This window comes from Lotus japonicus, chromosome 4 (genome assembly GCF_012489685.1).
Source record: "Lotus japonicus ecotype B-129 chromosome 4, LjGifu_v1.2".
Lineage (NCBI taxonomy): Eukaryota > Viridiplantae > Streptophyta > Magnoliopsida > Fabales > Fabaceae > Lotus > Lotus japonicus.
Genome location: NC_080044.1, coordinates 77,252,237 through 77,272,829, shown reverse-complemented (window position 1 = coordinate 77,272,829; position 20,593 = coordinate 77,252,237). Strand labels below are relative to the sequence as shown.

Below are 20,593 nucleotides of genomic sequence, written 5' to 3'. Positions count from 1 at the left end.
TTTATTTTATTTTATTAACTTCAAATGGAAGAAAAGAAACTAAGCACACAATAATACATTTTATTTGCTTAACTTAAAATGCAAGACAACAAACTAAACACACAACACACAAATAACGTAATTAGTACGATACAAAGCATATTTAATCATCATACATTCCAAACTTTGCCCAGATGTGCTTCACTAGATCTGCTTGTAGTTGGTGATGGACATTTGGATCACGGAACTCGGATCTAGCACGCACGTGATCCGCAAAAGCGGGTAACACCTCGGTCGAGTATGGTTGCGGTGTACTAGATTCACTTCCCTCAGCTTGCTCAAAATCGGTCCAGCGTTGAGCATATGTATCTCGTTCATCCTCAACAATCATATTATGTAATATGATGCATGACCTCATGATGATACCCAAATCAGTTATGTCCCAGAAGCGAGCTGGTTCACGGATGATTTTAAAACGAGCTTGAAGCACTCCAAATGCACGTTCGATGTCCTTCCGACATCCCTCCTGATGTTTTGCAAAGCACTTATCGGGTTCAGTTTGAGGAAGTCTAATAGACTTGACAAAAGTTGGATAAGAAGGGTAGATACCATCAGCTAGATAGTATGCCATATTATAGGGACGTTGGTTCACGATGAAATTCACACGTGGAGCGTTTCCCTGTTCCAATTCATCAAACACTGGTGACCGGTCTAGAACGTTTATATCGTTCAAGGTTCCCGGACATCCAAAAAAGGCATGCCAGATCCAAAGATCAGGAGATGCAACTGCTTCAAGAATAACTGTGGTGGTTCCCTTATCCCCTCTAGCAAATTGACCTTCCCATGCTTTAGGACAATTTTTCCACTCCCAGTGCATGCAGTCAATACTCCCGATCATGCCTGGGAACCCCCGCATTTCACTAACCTGTAGTATTCTTTGCAGGTCCTCTTGGGTTGGTGCTCTCATGTACTCTTGCTCATACAATCGTATGATTCCTTTACAGAATCTACGTACACACTCCAATGCTGTAGTCTCTCCTATTTTGATGTACTCGTCGACTGCATCTGCTGCCACACCATATGCTAACATTCGCATTGCTGTGGTGCATTTTGCTAAGGGCGATATACCTTCTTTCTTTGCTGCATCGACTCGCTGGGTGAAGTAGCTATCACTACTTGAAAGGTCCGCAACGATTCGAAGGAACACATGTTTTTGCATCCGGTACCGGCGACGGAATATTCCATCGTCGTATGTAGGCTCATTGGCAAAGTAGTCGTCAATTAGCCTTTGGTTTGCCCCTGCATGATCTCTACTGAGATATTTTCTACCACGAGGTGCGCTACCCTCCAATATTAGATTTCTACGCTCCCTAAAGTGGTTGAGTACATAAGTGTCTTCTCTCTTGCTTTTTTCAAGGTAAGCTTCGAGATCAAACTCTGGTGGATCCATTTTTTGTGAAATTTGAAGTAGATGGGAAGAGATGGGAAAAGATGGGAAGTAGATGGGAAGAGATGGGAAGTAGATGGGAAGTAGATGGGAAGAGATACATTGAATGGTGGATCTATGAGTCCATATATATAGATAACTTGAATGGTGGACATTGACGGATTCGAAATAATATGAACTATAGTTAATTATCGGATAAGGACTAGATTCGAATTGAGTGATGCATATTCAAACTCGGTAACCCATACATTAAAGCCACTGACAACACCGACAAATTATTAAAGTAAACAGTACAGACTTGACAAAACACTGACAAATTATTAAAGCAAACACTACAGACTCGACAACACTGACAAATTATTAAAGCAAACACTACAGACTTGACACCACATGAAAAATAATAAAGCAAACACTACAGAAAATTAATTTCCAAAGAGCTCTTGGGACAACCGCTTCAACAGCTCTTTCTTGTGGTCACTGAGATGCTCATCTTCACTTAACTTTAGAAATAATTCCATTTTCTTAGCTTCAGTCTCCTCTTTCCTCAATCTATTAGTCTCTTGTTGCATCGCCGCCATCTGCTTCAATTGTTCAACCTCTATCTCCTTGACTTGTTTGTATGCAGTCCAATCTTTCTCCATCGCCTCCAAGGCAGCTGTTGTGCTCTTCTTTTTACCCTTTTTTTTAGCTGCATCCCTACCCATTGGACGGGGAATCGATCTTATAGAGTTTGAGCCACATGCATCACTCTCGCGAGATCTCTTAGATCCACTACTTCCTGAGCCAACACTTCCTCCTGCTTGACTACTGTAACGTGGTTGATCGCGGAGAGCCTCCCATTCTGCCATCAAATTAAATTGACCCTTCTTCCCATCTGCGTATAATTCGTGCGCTTGGGTCAAAATATCATTCTCCGACCAACCGCTTCGTTGCATACGCTTAGCGCCTTCATAAGCGCCAATCCATTTATTTATTTGCTTGCTCATATAATTATAACGGTTTCGGCATGCATTTCCATCCCGCGGAGGATTGAATGAGCAATGTTGATTACAATACTCAGCAATTTGACCCCAAAATGTTTCTCCTTTTTGGTTTCTCTCGACAACACTGTTTGTTCCATATTTAAGCCACCCACTAATTAACACCTTATTTTGATCAGTGTTCCATGCTGGTAAGTGACTTCTCCTGCTCGTAGGAGTTGAATCCTCTTCATTTGGAGTGGCTTCATTACCAGCTGTCATGCCAGTAAGATTCATTTGTGTTGAAAACTTGGGAAATTCAGGTGCACCATCATTAGACGACGGTGTTGGAGATGAATATCTGAACATAGATCCATGATGGGGATGAGGACGTTGGTTGAGAAATTGAGTTGGATCTTGAAAATTGTTGTGATTTTGGTAGTTGGATTGATTTGGATCTTGATAATTGTTGTGATTTTGGTAGTTGGAAATTTGATTTGGATGTTGATAAATGTTGGGATTTTGGTAGTTGGGAAACTGATTTGGATGTTGATAATTGTTGGAAATTTGGTTGTTGGGAAACTGATTTGGATGTTGATAATTGTTGGGAAACTGATTTGGATGTTGATAATTGTTGGGAATTTGGTTAGAAGAATTCTGGGTGTTGAAATGGTAGTTGTTGGGATCCATTTCAAAGCAAAAGGGATAGTTGAAAGATAATAAGATGAATAAGATGATGGAAAACTTGGTTTTTTTCTGTGTCCAAATCAAACGAACCAAGTCTCTATTTATAGAGAAAAAAAAATCATGAATTTTGGTAATTTTTTTATATTTTTTTAAAATTTTTTTAATGAAATAATTGAGTTGGAAAGATTAAGATAAAAGAAAATCGCCCGGACGAATTAAAACGCGACACGTGTCCGACATCAGAATGTCCCTCTCTCCTCTGACGCGTGGCACGCACGCGCCTGTCGGTGCCCAACCGACGCGTGCCACGCGTTCCACCACGGTCCGCCTGGGTCCCACAGCCCTGCCATTTCTGCAACAAACGCGTCTTGTTGGCGCGTGTGTGGCACGCGCCTGACATTCACCAACCAGGCGCTGCCACGTGTCACCGCGTTCAGGTTTAAGCTGTGTTGAAAATTTTCAACACCTCTCTCCTCCTTTCAACTTTCAACACCACATTTCAACACCATTAATCACCCATTTCAACATTCAACTCCCCCCTTTACACACCATTGCTGATAGTCTTAGTGGTAACTAGTGTTGCTATGATTCGTTCATACATTGAAATACATGCATGGAATATGGATATTGGATGATGAGGACCATATGTAACATTCCGTTTCATGAAGATGTGGAAGTTGTACTATTTAAAATGAGTTTCTCGATGCAAATTAAAATTTGGTGTTTCTCGCTGGAATACCACCGCGGCGGGCCGTTCACATGCATGTGTGCTAGCTCTTCATGGGATAGATGATAGATCACAATATTGGTTAATTTGAGTAGCTAGCTAGGTAGTATAAGAATTCCGAGGAGGACGAATAATAATGTTTTAATTGCACTCTCCTTAAAGAAATTGAGTGGAGAGAAAAGAAAAATGAGAAGAAAAAAGAGAAAAACTAAAAAATTTGATGAATGATATGATTAAAAGTAAATAAATAGATAATAGAAAATGAATGTGAAAATAAAGTGAGAGTGTGAATGAATCATAACTCAATAAATTACTGAGGGCATAAGAAAAAAAATTGTACTCCGTCCATCTATGTGTTGTAATTAGTAATTCAATTACGATTAATGGGTGGTTATAATAGTGTGTAGGTGGTAAATTGTGCACGATAAGTGGTTATTATAGTGTGTAGGTGTGTAGGTGGTAAGTGTTTGTGCTAATGAGATGATGAACAATATAGTTCATTTGCTTCTAATTTTTCTCCCCCGATTCTCTCCATGTGTGTGATACTTTGTGTATGAATGTGTGTGATTCAAAAAACTCGACTGAGATGTTCTAACAAGTGGTATCATGAACTTAGTTCCCATCCTGGTATACAGTATTGGGACCATCATGACTGCAATGAATGATAAATTTCCAACTTTGCTTCATGTACTTGATGGGAAGATTTATGAGATCGAAGTGGTGCATTCAAATGAAGATCATCGCGAGTCCAAGAAGAAATATCGAAAAGCATTGTTCTCATGTCATCAATGTGTGGACTGTGGACTTTGTAAATTTTGAGAATGTTAAAGAAGCTTGGAAATTGACAAAGAAGTATTGCATGTGCAGGAGTAGACAAATTAAAGAAGGCGCAGTTGAAAACACTAGGGAGACAATATCGCTTAATATATACTCCCTCCGTTCCTATATATAAGTCACAAATAACTAATTCTCTTAGATTAAGAAAAGTAGTTACTAGTAATAAATTTGTAAAAAAAATGATTTACTTTCCTAGATTACCCTTATTTACTTTCCTATAATTTTCTCTCTCCAAGTTAATACTTCTAAAGTTTATTATCTCTTTCATATTAAATATGAGGATGAACTTGGAAAAAATTATTTAATGCTTCCTAGATATTAAAAAGTGACTTATATTTTGTAACAATTTTTTTTCAAAAAATGTGACTTATAATAGAGAACGGAGGGAGTAAAAGTGAAGGAATGGTAAATTAATGGTTTTCCCATAATATGTTAGATGAATTTAAAAACTATGTAGGATGACACATATGAGATCATTAAGTTATCAAACATTAACGTAAAGCTCTATTAACTACGTCGCATTTTTTAATAAGAGTCGATCATCTATTAACCACGTCACAATTGAAATGTAGATAACAAGATCAACAAATTTAAATTGTTTGCAGTCGTCAATTTTTCAAATTAACATAATCAACAAATCAAAAGACAAAATTGCAAGATATCACCATCATTTGAAAAAAAACATATAAGTGGGGTGATCTTGATCTATTGCCAAAATTTCCTGAATTTGAGGGAATCTAATTCCAAGATCAAAAGACTTGAAAAAATAAACAAAGTCTTTTTGTTTTCAGATCTCGTGAGGGATTGGAGAACTGGTTAGATAAAGTAATGATGGCTAGAGGCTACCTAGAGACTAGAGTACATATGGTTATGGACCCTAGCTAGTTTGTCTTTTAGTTGAGGTGACACAGATGGTGGGGAGCAGAAACGTCATCAAGACCACAAGCGTGTAGTTTATGAGAAAGGGATATGGAATCTTCTTGACATATATACTTGTGACTGATGAAGCAATAGCAGGTGATGAAGAAGGATTTCTATAGGGAGCTTCTGGCACATAGTTTTCCTGAGGGTTGCTGGTATTGGGGCATGAGGAAAGTTCCAAGGTTTGCTTTTACAAAGAACAAGGTTGAGAAACAACAGTACAAATTTGTTACTGGTCTACTTGGATGGAGATAGAAAAAAGATTTGTACGTCTACGTTGATGGTTAAAAATAAAACAATGGGTTAAAGTTATGTTACAATGAAACTATCTCAATTTTTGTTATGTAATGGAGTTAGTGCTTGTTTGGTTTAGCTTATGTGTCAATATAGGTAAAAAATACACACTTTAATGTATTAATGAAAAGGAAGATTTTATCTATTTCAAAAAGAAAAGGAAGATTTTATCATGTTGATTTAAATGTAAATCAGCATTTAATTATGTACTCTCAAGAGTTGAATTTCTATGCACAGATGGTATAATATTTTTTTACACAGTCAACCAATCAGATTTTAAGGATGTGAGAAAATCTATTTTTTTCATTTAATTTCATTAATTAACGTGACACATCCTAACAATCTGATTGGTTGACGGTGTAAAAATTTTTTATATTGTCATTGCATTATCCTTTTTCTCAATTTAAATTTTGGGAAAAACATTTGTTGAGAACGTATAATCATTTTTTGAATGAGTGACAATTTCCGTTAAAGACCAAAAAAAAAATTGATTGTCACAAATAGAGGGCTTCTAGTGTGTTAATTGGTTTAGTTTTTGAAGTCGATTGAAAATTACCTATCAAATTTTCATATACACATATTTACGAATAATGTTTTATTGGCATCCCACCATTTTCACCTCCATCTTATGTAAGAGGAATGAGTGATATAATTTATTATGTAATAGGAATTACAAAGAGAGATATGAAAAAAAATGTGCGAAAATAAGATAGAAGAAAAAATGAAGTGTGTATGAATCATTACTACATTTGTACAAAACACCAAATTTGTCCCAATAAGAAAAAAGATTTTAACTTCTAACGTTGAAGTATTGTTTTTCCTGAGATTCAAACTTTTACTTGCCTGGATTTATTTACGACAAAAACAACATCTTGTAAATGGTATATAAATTTGATTTATAGAAAAGTAATTATAGTTGGAAAAAAAAAAGACCATCCCCTTGCTATTTTTGTTTGAAAAAGATACACATTTTCCCATTTTCTTCTAAACCAAAAGCATCTTTGTGGTCGTATGATTTTTTCCCCTTTCCTTGACTGTTTATCAATTACTATATATAAATCAAACAAGAAAAATAATACAATTTCTATATTTCCTTTCTACTCACAATCCTTTCCCTATAAATTAAGGGCCCGTTTGGTGGTCAGAATAGGATATGATATGATATGATATGTGAATAGGATATCAACAGGATAGGATAAGAGCAGGATAGACTCTTATCATATCCTGTGTTTGAGGTGCACATGATAAGAACATGATATGATAAGGAAAAATGTATCAGATTTATATTTGAATAAAAAATACATTTAAAATTGATCATTCTATTAAATTTAATTTCTTTACATTTTCGTGAATGAGTCTATATTTTAAAATAAATAAAATTATTTTAAATTTTATTAATTAGCCTATTTTATTGTTTTGAAGATGCCCTATATGTTAAATAAAATTATGCAGTTAACCGATTGGTTTTCACTTAGTTGTGACACGTGATAATTAACAATAAAAGTTAACTAAATTAAGAATATTATTATTTCAAAAGTACTTTATATTTGAATTATAAATTATTATATAAGTAGATAAGTAGTTTTAAATAATAGGAGATGAAAAAAAAAATTAATCTATTACTATTAAAAAATCAATATTTGTAATCAATGTTTTTCACTTAGTTGTGACACGTGATAAACAATAAAAATTAACTAAATTAAAAATATTATTATTTCAAAAATACTTTATATTTAAATTATTATATAAGTAGATAAATAATTTTTAGATAATAGGATATGAAAATATTAAATTAATCTATTATTATTAATAAATCAATATTTGTAAGTGAGTAGTCTATTTTACTATTTATGAATAATAATTTTATTTATTTTTATTTTAGTTAAATTAATATTTTTATATTTATTAATTAATATTATTATAAATTATAAATTATATAATATTAAAATAAATTAATTTGGAGTTAGGATACTGAAAGAAAATATATAACTGGTATCCTATCCTGCTCTATCCTAGCTCCCCCCTCAGGATAACTTTTACACATGATTGACAGGATAGGATAGGAGACAAGATAGTGTTATCATATCCTGCTGGCGCAACAAACAACATATAACAACAGGATATGATTATTATCCTGTCTTATCCTATCCTGTCCTGGTCACAAAACGGGCCCTAAAAGACAATGTTGACAAACGAGGAGTGGGTGCTCAAGTACTAGCTTGTCTTCTTCGTTCCATTGGAAAAGCGAAAGAGACGTGTAATTGCACAGTGAATTAAGCTCTTAGACAAATTTAGGAAATAACCATTGCAACAAAAATGGTGATTTCAAACAAACCTACATTATCTTAGATATTAATCTCACCTCTTCGTAATTGAATATGAAAATCATGATTTAATATTCTCATGTATCGTAATAATAGTTCTTATTACCTTAAATAAAATATGCTGAAATGTTGTAAATAAGTGGATAAGGTGCAAAGACACATTATTATATTTTCAAGCTATAAATTATTTCTTTTTGAAAATTAAATGATATTAAAAGTAAAAATATTTAATAGATAAATATTTAAAATTTTAAGTAAATTATGGTAATTAAAATTTTAAATTTGTGAAGAAAAATATCAAATCAATATCAATATATATTAGAAAAGAACAACTTCTAACATGACGTGTCGCTCTCACAGGCCAAGTTAGTGACAACTACAGAACTACAGAACTACATGGCCAAGTTAGTGACGTGTTGCAATATGGTTATTGTTGGTGCTTACCGTTACAACTACAGAACTACATATCATGGATGAGATTTTACTGCTTATCTTTGTTCGCTCAAGCTATACTATTGAGGTTAGACTTTTAAAACTGGTGCTATCCTTTCTAATATGCTAAACGTCTAAACCAATGTTCTAACAATAAATTGATTTCCTTGGCTTCCCTGGAAACATTTGACATGAATTTATCCGTAGGTACAGAACGACAATGAGGTGTATACCTCTTTCTGACTACACTCTCTGATTCTCAGCTAGCTGAAGATGAAACATGATTGATGACTCAAGATCTTATCTTGCTCTCATTTCAAGTAAGTCACGAAACATGTGAGACCAGTACTCATGGAGGTTTTTCTCAGTCCATTATATGTATATATTCACCAGATAAGAGATAGAGATGTGTGTTTGGTGTTGCACTACTGTGATGCATATGTATATATTCCCCAGATAAGAGATAGAGATATGTGTTTGGTGTTGCACTACTGTGATGCATATATAGTTTTACTGACTTAGTTCATCAATTCTACATCTATCTATCTATCATCATTACATATATTAAAAGTCACTTTTCGAAGGCAATATTAGATTTTATCATTAATCGTTGTTCTACTATGGTTCAATTAATCAAACTTTAGTGTGATTGGAAGTCTTGCTTGCATGAGTGTGTAATTATCACATTACGATAGTATCAGCATATGTTTTTGATTTGGTTATTGTACTTTCAACAACAGTGCTACATAAAGCAAAGAGTTGTTTTAGCCGTTCAACAAATATAATGGGTCTAAAATTTCTAGAGGGGTTTTCTTCCATTCATCTTCTTTAGTAGCATGTGATTAGTTTCCCCTTACAAATAGATCTGATTGGTTATGGAAACCACTGGAAGGCCATAGCCAAAAAGTGGCTTCAATTCATTCTTTGGCTTTCATATCTGTCTGCAAATTTGATTGCTATCTTTGCACTATCATAGCTAGATTGATGTTGCACATATTTCTATTATGTTTGGTGGTCTTTAGTCTATCCTACTCTAACATGTCTATCAATCTCACTTCATGAGTTCTTGATTTTCTGTTACTTAGAATGCAGATACGGCTGGAAGCTGCTGATTTGGAAGCAAGTTTCATTTGAATTAGCATGAGTTCATATTAATTCATTTTCAAGTTGGACAACAATCAGAAATAGCACCTAGGATTGCTGCTGATTTGGAAGCAAGTTTCATTTAATTTTTTAATTAGAAATAAATATTTTAATTATTTAAATTCAAAATGTGATACCTTCTTACTTTATGAAGTGTTTTTTTTTATGTCAGAGAACAGACTCTGGTTGCAGTGAAAACAAAATTTGCATATGATGTTAGGTACTGTGTGGAATTTGTGAGTGTGTTTGTGGATAATTTATAAGAAAAACGGTGGTGATAGTGAGGTAGAGAAATCTGAGAGAGATTTTGATGTAAATGGAGATTTTTCTTTCTTATGAGATTGGACTTTTAACCCTTATCCACACCATTCGAAATTTCCATTACTATTATTTCGACACTTATGTCACTGACAAATAATAATTAGGTTATGATGTAATGTATATTCTTTGTAATGGAGAATTAAGTAGTTGTTTTTAAGAGTCTTTTATATATAATTCAGATACAAACAGTATGCACTCAGCTATCACTTGAGCACTAGAGCAAGTAAAGGGAGCATACTACGACTGCTTTACTATTCTGAATTTTTTTATCGCAGAAATGCTCCGGTAAGTACAACAAGCTCAAAAGCAGAATAGCATGATGAAACTACTAGATATTATTAATGAACCAAACCTTTCAGTTCCAAACTGTCAAGACCTTCGCTAAAAATTTGTTCTAAAGTACGCCCATTAGTACTACTATAAGAGCAAAGCAACATGCTTCTTATATTGGGAGATAGACAAAAGAGGTTGCCTTAGTAAGCTTTCTCACCTGGATCAACAGAAAAAACAACTGAAACTCGATCGATGAAAGTTGGAATGGCAAGGTTTACTCTTAAAGTCTTCGGCAGGAGGAGGATACAAGAGATCGACCTTGAAGCAAGCAAGGTATGGTGGGTGTCATCATCTTCATCGATATTACCCACCAGATAGACTTGAGAAAAGACTTTCAGGCATCCTGAGAGTAAGGAGAAGCTGGATCTAAATGTATTAGAAAGAGCCTAAAAGCTTTTATATATAGGAAGAATATTTTACATGAAAATACTTCTACATAAAAATAAATGTTAATAAGATTTCATCGGAATTTTTTTTTGTTACAAGAAAAACATAATATAATATAGTTTGATGTTAATTTTTTACTACATAATAATATAGTCCACTTTAATTTTTTCGTACAAATTATTATAGGAGTTAAATTCTCCTACGGGAAGAAATATATTTTAACAAGAAAGTACCTTCATTAAGTATTAATTAATGCATCAAATACAATAACAAATTTCGCGGTACATTCTTTTTTTTCTAAGATTAAAATGTGTTCTGAATGCTTTATTGGTGATTCTTCATATCTATAATTTGTGTTATTGTCTTTAGGCTCATGAAGAATGTGAAACGACTTCATGTTGATATGGGTCAAACTTAGTTTATTTTATTGTGTAAAAAATGAACTCGCATAATCACGTACATAAAGAATCTTTTCTCTTTTTTTTTTCATTGTAGATTAAATCAGCTATTGTTTATTAGCCATCATTAAACCACATCCCCTAATATGTTTTGCATAATTTGAGATTTGGTTAACCAATTTTTTTATTAGTTATTCAATTGTACGAAGTTCAATCTATGCAACAAGGGTTTTAATTTAAGACTTTTTGTCCACTTTGCTCATCATTTCATACTCTTCTATTTCATCAGTTGTTTATTATATTTTTAATGATCAAGGTATTAATTGACCTATCAAATATAATAGATGTATTCCCCGTGCAACGCGCGGGTAAAAACACTAGTAAATCAGATAAGTTAAAAGACATCACCCGACACACATATACGTGTGTGTATATATATATATATATCTTGATTTATGTTCCCAAATTAAAAAAAAGTTATAAGCTTGGAGTTTAGAATAATTAGGGAATTATTTTATCTTAAGAACAAACCAGGGTTGTATAGCTTAGAGGATACCTTGTTATGGTCATTCATCTTGTCGCTGATATACCTCTGTGATATTGTTGGGCCACTCTGTGGTGACCCTGTAGAATTTTGTATGTTCCTAATCTTATTTTTGTTCATTACATTTTTTTATCATTTATGTACTTTTTTCTCTAGAATATTAGTTTTTTTTATTTTTCAATTATAACTTGAGTACTTGACTCAAACCAACCTGCTTTTAATCGGGTTGGGTTGGTTCGAAACAAAGAATCCTAAAAATTGATCCAACCCACAACCTGTACAAGATAGCTTTGCTTCTACTCTGCACTTAGCGCATCTCAAAACTAAAGACCTCTGCTAGGGCAAAACATACTCAGCGCTGTCTCCCCTCCCCCCCTTTGGGGGTCTCCTCTCCCATTGGGGGGTTTCTCCTCCTTTGGGGAGGTTTTTTCTGCTTTGGTAGTAGGTTTTCTTCCCACTTCAGGTGGGTTTCTTCCCACATCAGGTGGGTTTTCTTCCACAATAGGTGGATTTCTACCCAAATAAGTGGGTTTGTTCTCTTGTTTTGTCTAGGCTTTTCCCCCTTTCCTTGGCCTCCACCATCTTCCTCTACCCGCCACCACGCTTGCCTCCACCTTGGCCTTCTCTACCACCGCCATCTAGCACCAGGTGCCCAAACGCAGATCCAGTGTTCGGTTTGTCTTATCTAGAGGAAATCAGAGCTTTGCTGAAGCCTCTGTGTTTCTAGAAGCTCGATCCGCAGCCGAGATGCCTCGCCACAACCCAAGCCTGTGGCCATATTCTCTTCGTCTCTTCCTGGCGGCTTTAAAGGTTGCAAGGGTAGCCCTGTTTGGTTCTGTTTTGCAACATATGGGTTTAGATCCGGCGATTCACCGTCGACAACAACAGTTATGGCTGCCACCTACAACTCTGGCGACGGATCCAGCCACAGCCTCCACCCTGTTGGACTCCGCACTTAGTCTCTGCTCCCCTTGGCATCCCGTCTCCTCTTTCGTCATATCCATCACTTCATCGCCCCTCTGTCGGCGCCTGCTGCTGTATGTTTGGAATCTACAGAATATCTCCTCATCCCCCCTTGCTAACAGAGCTGCTGGTTTTGACCCCTATTTGTGCACTTGAAGCCGCTGCTGGTTTCCTATATTGTTGCACTGCAACTCCGGCAGAGCCGTTGTGTTGCGTAAAGGGAGCGCTGATTAAAATGTAAATCAAGATCTTCTTCGCTCAGAAGTCAATTGTCTCTCTGTTTTTAGGGTTTTAGGGGTTTCTGTACGTCCCTATGGATTTTACTTTATGTTTTTAGCTGGATGTATCAGCTGAGTGTGCATGCTTGTTCTTCATTTTCTTTTGGTTTGTGCATTGCTGTAGCACTCTTAGAGATTATTCTCGCATGATGTAAGTGCCGTGAGGCAATCCTTTGGGTTATATTCCATTCATCTTTGACAAAAAAAAAGGTCCTATTTTCGCATAAACATGAGACATGTGTGCATCTCTAAACAAAAATATATATATTTTTTTACTAAATTTAAGTAGTATATAAGAAAAAGATATTCAAAAGATAATAAAATATGAAATTATTATATTTTAAATATTGAAGAATTGAAAATTCAATATAGTTCATTAATATTCAACAAATACTTAAGTCAAATTTTGCCTTGTGTGTGCATACATCGGATTAGCACATTCAGTACTTCTCCACATTCTATTCTACCCCTCTACTTAACAATTCCCAACTAAAACCTCAACTAAAGATGGACTGATTTTCTAGGATGCTGCGGGCACTTGGCTCTCGGGGCTCTCACTTGGTGTTGATGGTGGCGACACGTTCATAGCGGAGCTCGCGGGGATTGAATTGGGCCTCCAACAGGCGTGGAATTTGGGACTCAGGGAGCTGTCTTGCTACTCTGATTGCTTGGAGGCCGCAAACGTCTGCACGTCACAGGTCGACGTATCCACCTATTGGGCAAGGGATGCAATTGTTCGCATCAGGACCATGCTTCAGTTGGGCTGGAATGTGGAGCTCACTCATGTGCCTAGGGAGAAGAACAATGCGGCAGATTGTTTGGCAAAACATGCTTAATGGGAGGGCGTTGCGAGACGCGAATGGCGTCTACCACCCTCGTTTGTATGGAAGCTCTTCTAAAAGATGTTGTAGCGTAGTTGTCATTTCTTTTTAGCTTTCCTCTTGTAACAAAAAGGGTTCATTTAGTGTACACAAGGATTTCCTTGTGTAAGGTTGCACAAACCTAAAATGACCCATCATCATAGGTCCATCCGGTTAAATCATTTTTTTTAAATCTTTTGTTTTTTTCTTTTCAAAAAAGATCTACCTTTACCACCCTCAACCTCCTTGCCCTCAGCCCCAACCACCACCGCTAGACCTTCTTCTCTCCTCTCTCTCCCCCAAATTCAGTGGTTCTTCATGCAGATCTTGGCAGATCTGGTTCTTCAGTTCTTCTTCCACCTCCTCACCCTCCGCCCAACCACCACCAGCAAATCTTCTTTTCTCCTTCATCCCCCAAATTCAATATTCTTCACGCAGTTATGGTTCTCCACCGATGGGAGGCGACGAATTTGATGAGTGCGTTGTCTCTAGAAGCTCCCAGCGAGTGGGTCTCTGAGAAAACCTTGGTTACCATTTCCAGAATGTCGCGGTGGGTTCTCCTTGTATATCTGATTCTCCTCTGGTGGTTTTCGTCAGTCTGTGGCTGGATCTTGTCGGCATAGATGCACCAGAACCATCACAAACACACATAAGTCCAACACATGGTGATGAATGCTTGCTCTTTACTGTTAGTGGATCTGAGCGGATTTACCATCAACAGTTCAACACCCACCACAGATCCAGATCTAACCTCTTCTTCTCCTTCTCTTACCGGTTACCACAACAACAACAAGCACTCAAAGAATAGATCCAAGGTTGAAAATTTGTGGGTGCCACGGTTGGATCCAAAGGAACATTTTTTAGGGATTGCAAATCCTCTCTCTGGTATATGTTCAATTGATAAATAAGAGTCATAGCACAAGTTTCTTCCTCCGCCACCTCTCCTCCCACCGCCGGCGTCGAAGCCGGTGCCGCCACTTTCTTCTCAAACCACTGTATGTGGTGGTGGTTAAAAAATATTTTTGGGTTAAATGATAATTAGATGAAAAAAATTAAAAAAAAGTATTAAAAGTAACCTATTATAACAGGTAAATCTAGGGTTGTGCAACCTTACACAAGGAAATTCTTGTGTACACTAAATGAAACCTAACAAAAAAAATGAAATTATTATATTTTAAAATTTTAAAAATTGAAGAATTGAAAATTCGGTAGTTCATTAATATTCAACAAATACTTAAGTCTTTCAAAAAAAAAATACTTAAGTCAAATTTTACCTTGTGTGTGCATACATCGGATTAGCACATTCATTACTTCTCCACACTCTATTCCACCCCCTCTACTTAACAATTCCCAACTAAAAACTCAAATTCACGAACTAAAGATGGACTGATTTTGATTGTGCCAACTGGTTATAATTACACTACTATCATATTCTTATATAAATCTTGACTTAATTTTTGGTAATAAAACGATAATTAAAACTGCAAGGAAAGGAGAAAAAACAAAGTAGAAGCATGAGCATCTATTGAGAACAGTAAATTTCTACTCATAATCAATTGCAAAATTTTTACAGTAGAGATTTCATTACGACCTAATCATAATTATTCATGATAAATTACTCTTTCCCCGCACGGCTGAGAGAGTCATGAATGATAATTAACCCTTAATCATCATCGACCTTTCATCCCCTACCCCACACCATGCCTGCACCACTTCCTTCCAACCCTTCCTCTCTCTCCCTTCACCTTCGCTCTCATCTTCACCATGCAATGCCTGCGTCATGAACCAGAGAGCCTCCCCATTCAATGTTTCCATTTTTACAAAGATCTCCATCAAATTCAACACTATACACCGTGCCAAAAGCCTTATTTTTTGTTGCAAAAACTCATGGAAGTTGATTGTGATTTTCTTCTTCTTGTTCTGTTTTTTCTATGTCAATTCCACTCTTCCTGACAGTACCACTGCAGGGTTGGTGGTTGTTCATCTGAGAAAAAGTTACAAGCCTCATCAGCACTGAGGAAATTGTGCTCCTCCATCTTCACATACTGTGCAGGATGGTACTGCTTCTGAAACTGGAAGCAACTCATGGATGACGGCGAAGAAGACGAAGAGCAGTTGAACTTCAACGAAGATGACCCTGGAGAAATGAAAAAGTCGTGACTCTGAAGAACCCCAGATGAAGAAATCGCCGCGTTGGGACTGTTGTTGTCTTCGTTCAAGATCGCGCTGGAATCGCTGTCGGAAGAACCGTCTTTCAGATTCTCAGCGAAGAGCGACGCGGTGGTGGTTCCGTCCACCCCATCATCAGAGCTCTTGAAGCAGCAATCATAGCTCAATTCCTTGGAATCGGATCCAGGAATGGCGGTTTCAGAAAGTGGAGTCATGTCTTGCAGGGTTATCATCTCTTCCTTCACATAAGCATCACTTTCAGTGTTGTTGTTGTTCTCTTCTTGCACCCTTGATTTCAATTCCTTAATCTGCAACCATAAGCCAAAATTTAAGTTTCTTAATACACTTTCATCAAAAGGGTTCATGAATCTAGTTAATTTGATTAATTTTGTTACCTCATTGAGCAAGGCTTCATTGTCACGTTGGAGTGAATCATGGTTGAGTTTCAGTGCTTCATAGTTTGCTTTCAGAACGCCATAATCTCTTTCCAATTGCTTGGTTTTCCATCTAGCTCGACGGTTTTGGAACCAAACAGCTACTTGCCTCGGTTGCAAGCCAAGCTCTTGAGCTAGCTTCACTTTTCTGTCTGGTTCAAGTTTGTTTTCTACTTCAAAGTTCTTCTCCAAAGCCTTGACTTGATCCACACCGAGTCTTCGTTTCTTCTCAGAGTGGTGTCCTGGTTCCTCAACACACCCTTCCTCGTCTAGTCCTTCCAGCATGGACTGAAACTCCCTTCCATAAACATGGTTGTGGTTGCTCCTTGGACTGAGGTTTTCGTCTGTGTCAATTCAAATCAGACAGAACATGGTTAGTGAAACAGTATTTGCTGTCTCTTGAAACAAACACAGAAGAACATGATACCCATATAGAGAAAAAAGCATAATTGAACATGATGAGTTGTAAATTGTAATGCAATACAGTAGGAAAAAGGTGTAAAGCAAAGAAGAACTAAACAATTGGCATAATTGATCTCCAAAATAAGCAAAAAAGTTGAGTCAGGACAAAGAACAAACACCTATCATGGTTGTTTTGAATTGTGTAAAAAAAAGAACAAGTTTCAATTCAATTATGATTTATCTATTAACCTGTTGTTGGTGGACAAATCTTCATGAGAGCACCTAAAGAATCAGATCTTCCAAGTCTCTTCATGAGTGGAAAATCACAGATCTTGTTAGATCAAGGTACTTAAGTTTTGGTCCCTTAAAATGTAATTAAGAAAAAGTGAGAGGATCACAACTTGACAAGGTTGTTGTTTGTTTTTACTTAAAGGGAGTAGTAGTGATTGAAGATGGAGATTGGTATCTTAAACAGCGCCAGTTTGCACAGTTCTTAAGGCAGCTAGCATACAACCATGTATCTCCACTAACTTCCATGTGTCCCTTCTTTCTGAACACTTCTTCTCCCTCTTCAACACCCATCTAACAATTCCAACACACACAAACAACTAACAAATTATAAACAACAGAAGATGTGACCAATTATCTTTCTTACACACACACTCTATAGTCTCTTTTTGTTGTTCTACTACAGGATTACATGGCCAAATTTTATAGGACTATGAAGGAAAAACAAGAGAGTTTGGAATTGGAGAGAAAAGAGAGAGAGAAATTGGAGAGAAATGGGAGAGAGTGGAGGGTGAACAAGTTCACAGCCCAAGCTTAGTTTGCAGAGTTTGTGTCTTTAAATAAACCAACCTGGGTTAAAATCTGACTGGGGTTAGGTGACTGCTACTGCGGTTGGATATCAAATGAACCCCAAATTCAACTCAAATGCAACTTTTTGGTCTACCGGTTCAGCCGGTTGCGGGTCAGGATTTTGGACCGTTTCCTCAGAGTGTACAGTGTGCATACGTATGAAGATGGAAACGGCGTGGCTTTCGACAGCTTGGATTCACTGTTTGAGCCGACTTAAGATTGGCGTTTCGTCAGCGTCTAACATCACGCGCATCACTAGCACGTGGGTGACGCGCGCTTTCCCTTATTTTCTGATTTTTTTTCTCGGTCTAAATGTTTGGGGTTTGATTTATTCACAATCATTTTAATTTTTTTTTATCACATTACAAATCATTTCCCCCCCTCAATGTAGATGAGATTAAAGTGTGAACATAAACTTATTTATATGTTTGAATCGATGGTACTAGGAATGTATCTGTTTACACGGATTTTTGGTAAACAAATATCCTCTTAGTTCGACTAAAGAAAGTTTAGATTTCAGGGTCCTTTTGAGAAAACGCTTTGCCAAAGTGTTGTGTGTACATAAATGTGTTTTCGACAATAACAAGCAACTCAGATGAAACTGGAATTTATTGAATACGAGTCGATTACAAAACAGTCAAACAAACTAAAATAACATGAAAACTACATGAACTGCAGATTTCGACAAACAAACTGCACAGAAGAACTGGAAATCAACAAACTGAAATGCGGGGAAACTAAAGTGTTGGTTCTGCAACGTACTCCTTCATCATCACGTTTTGCTCCTTGAGTCTCATTGATGCGGACATTAGAGCTTTCTGGTGAATTTTTCAGAGTTTGAGTTGGGAACCCTCTTTCTGAATTGGATTCTCCTATTTATAGAGTTTCGTGTTCTGCGTGTTAGTGGGTCTGGTTTCTCCCACGATCTGATGCTTGCTCCGGAAGTTCTGCGCATGGTGGTGGAGATCGTGTGCTTCAACTGCTCCAACCGTTTCCTGGCCATGTTTTCGACCATCGTGGGGGGAATTTGACTTGGTCAGTGTGGCACGCGTTACATGTGCCTGTGTTTAGCAGTAATTGTTGTTGTCGAGTTTTGCCGCCCCATTAACTTGGTGCAACTTCCTCTTCCTTTCTTTAGTCAGAATTCGACTTCCTCGAGAGTTTTGGGCTGAATGCGTTTTTCTTTCTTGGGCCAAAATATTGGGCCAACAGATGCCCCCCAAAAATGTTGATTCTCGACTACCAGTCCTTGGAGAGATCAAGCATTTTTCGCCCGTGCATTTCGACGGAACTTGACGGCTGTTCGCGACTTTTCCTTTTCTGATTTCAAGTCCCATCAGAGATCCAATCGTTTGACTTTTGCTCCAATCAGAGGCTTTAGCGTCTGACCTCGTCTGCCGTGTGCCGTCTCTACTTTAGAGTAATCATGGCCTTTTCCTAGCCTTTTCATTAGGGTTTGCGGTTATATAATAAAATAACCGTCGGATTTCAAAAATTTTATGCATCACCCTGTAATGCAGCTTCACGTCCGACTATTCGCTTGCCTATAAATACGCCATTGTTGGCCTTCTTCAAGCTTTACCGTTCTTTCAATCACTCACGCTTTCAAATCCTCAAGCTTTCGAACACTCAAACTTTTGCCTGATTTTGCTTGTGACCGCCTTCCATCGTTTGGTTTCTGTTTTCCCGGTGTATTCTCTGAACACTTCCATGGCTTTGGGTTCTGGTTCTGACAATGTCATCCCTTTGGCTGCTGCTTATGAGATGAATGAAGCCAAGCGCACTCCCATTCCAGATCCGCCGTATGACGTGGAGAAACGGGCTATCTGGAAATCCCAGGTATTTATTCCTATTTCTGTGAATGGCAATTTACGTGCCATTTTGGGCCCTTTGAAGAAGGCGAAGAAGGGCAGGCCTAACAGTCTCCCTGAGGACTACGAGCATTTTCACCCCAGCATTCGTGGGGATGAGCTCATTCTTGCATTCCAACCTTCTTACCGCTTCCCTTTTCTGAAAGATCCCAAAAGGGCTTTCAGGTCTGCGCCTCCTAACCCATCTGCTGGTGAAGGAGCCTATCTGAGATGGCTCAACAGGGTGGAGGCCAGTAAGTCTGGGCATTGGAAAGTGACTGGCATTTTCGACCTCATTCAGTTGTCGAGGTCGCCGATTACTTACAACCCTGCCATGCTTCTGAGTTCTCTTTTCTTTTGGGAACGGTCCACCAATAGCTTTCATGTCCCCTTTGGGATGCTTTCTCCTACTCTTCTCGATGTTGCTGCCATCACTGGCCTTTGGGTGGTGGGTGACGATTATCATTCTTCTGCTGCTCCCACTGATCCTATCGCCATTCCGACAGACAACATTGCTTTCAGTAAGTTTATTAAAGATCATTATGTCGAGAATGGTGAAGTCTCCGATGCTGAGCATGTCGCGTTTCTACTGTATTGGCTTTCTGCCTATTTGTTCTGCACCAAATCTTTGAGAATTCCGGTTAAACTTCTTCCTTTAGCCAATCTGTTGCACGAGGGTCGAATTATCGCCATGGCTAGGCTCGTGCTCGGTAATCTCTACCAAATGATCAATGAAGCAATCGCCGATATTCGAGATCCTAAAGTGGCGTCTTTGAATGCAGCTGGTCCTTTCTGGCTTCTTCAGCTTTGGATGAATGCGGTTTTCGAACCATCTCTTCCAGCCAAGAACTCTCCTCCTGTGGTGTCTAACACAAGGATCGACGCTTTCAGGCTTGAAGCTCTCACCCCTCCTTATGATGCCTCCACGTTCGAGTTTGACTTTAAGAAGTATTTCACCATGTTTTTCGAGCTGAAACGTTTCCGCTCGAGCTTTGCACCGTATCACAAACCCTCTTACGGCCCTCGGTGGCTAAGGAATTCATATC

The 20,593-nt window shown here is 37.5% G+C and overlaps 2 protein-coding genes across 2 annotated transcripts; both read right to left on the bottom strand.

The window, feature by feature from the left end:
• On the bottom strand, nt 1–1,748 carry LOC130713683 (protein ALP1-like). The gene has a single exon (XM_057563477.1). It carries the CDS (start codon nt 1,427–1,429, stop codon nt 143–145), a length of 1,287 nt encoding a protein of 428 aa, XP_057419460.1. The 5' UTR covers nt 1,430–1,748; the 3' UTR covers nt 1–142.
• A 13,609-nt stretch (nt 1,749–15,357) lies between these two features.
• Nucleotides 15,358–17,673, bottom strand: LOC130710516 (homeobox-leucine zipper protein ATHB-6-like). The gene is made up of 3 exons (XM_057559812.1): nt 17,089–17,673; nt 16,399–16,781; nt 15,358–16,311 (listed from the first exon to the last, which is right to left on the bottom strand). Exons 1-3 carry the CDS (start codon nt 17,150–17,152, stop codon nt 15,769–15,771), a joined length of 990 nt encoding a protein of 329 aa, XP_057415795.1. The 5' UTR covers nt 17,153–17,673; the 3' UTR covers nt 15,358–15,768.
• Nucleotides 17,674–20,593: the final 2,920 nt, after the last annotated feature.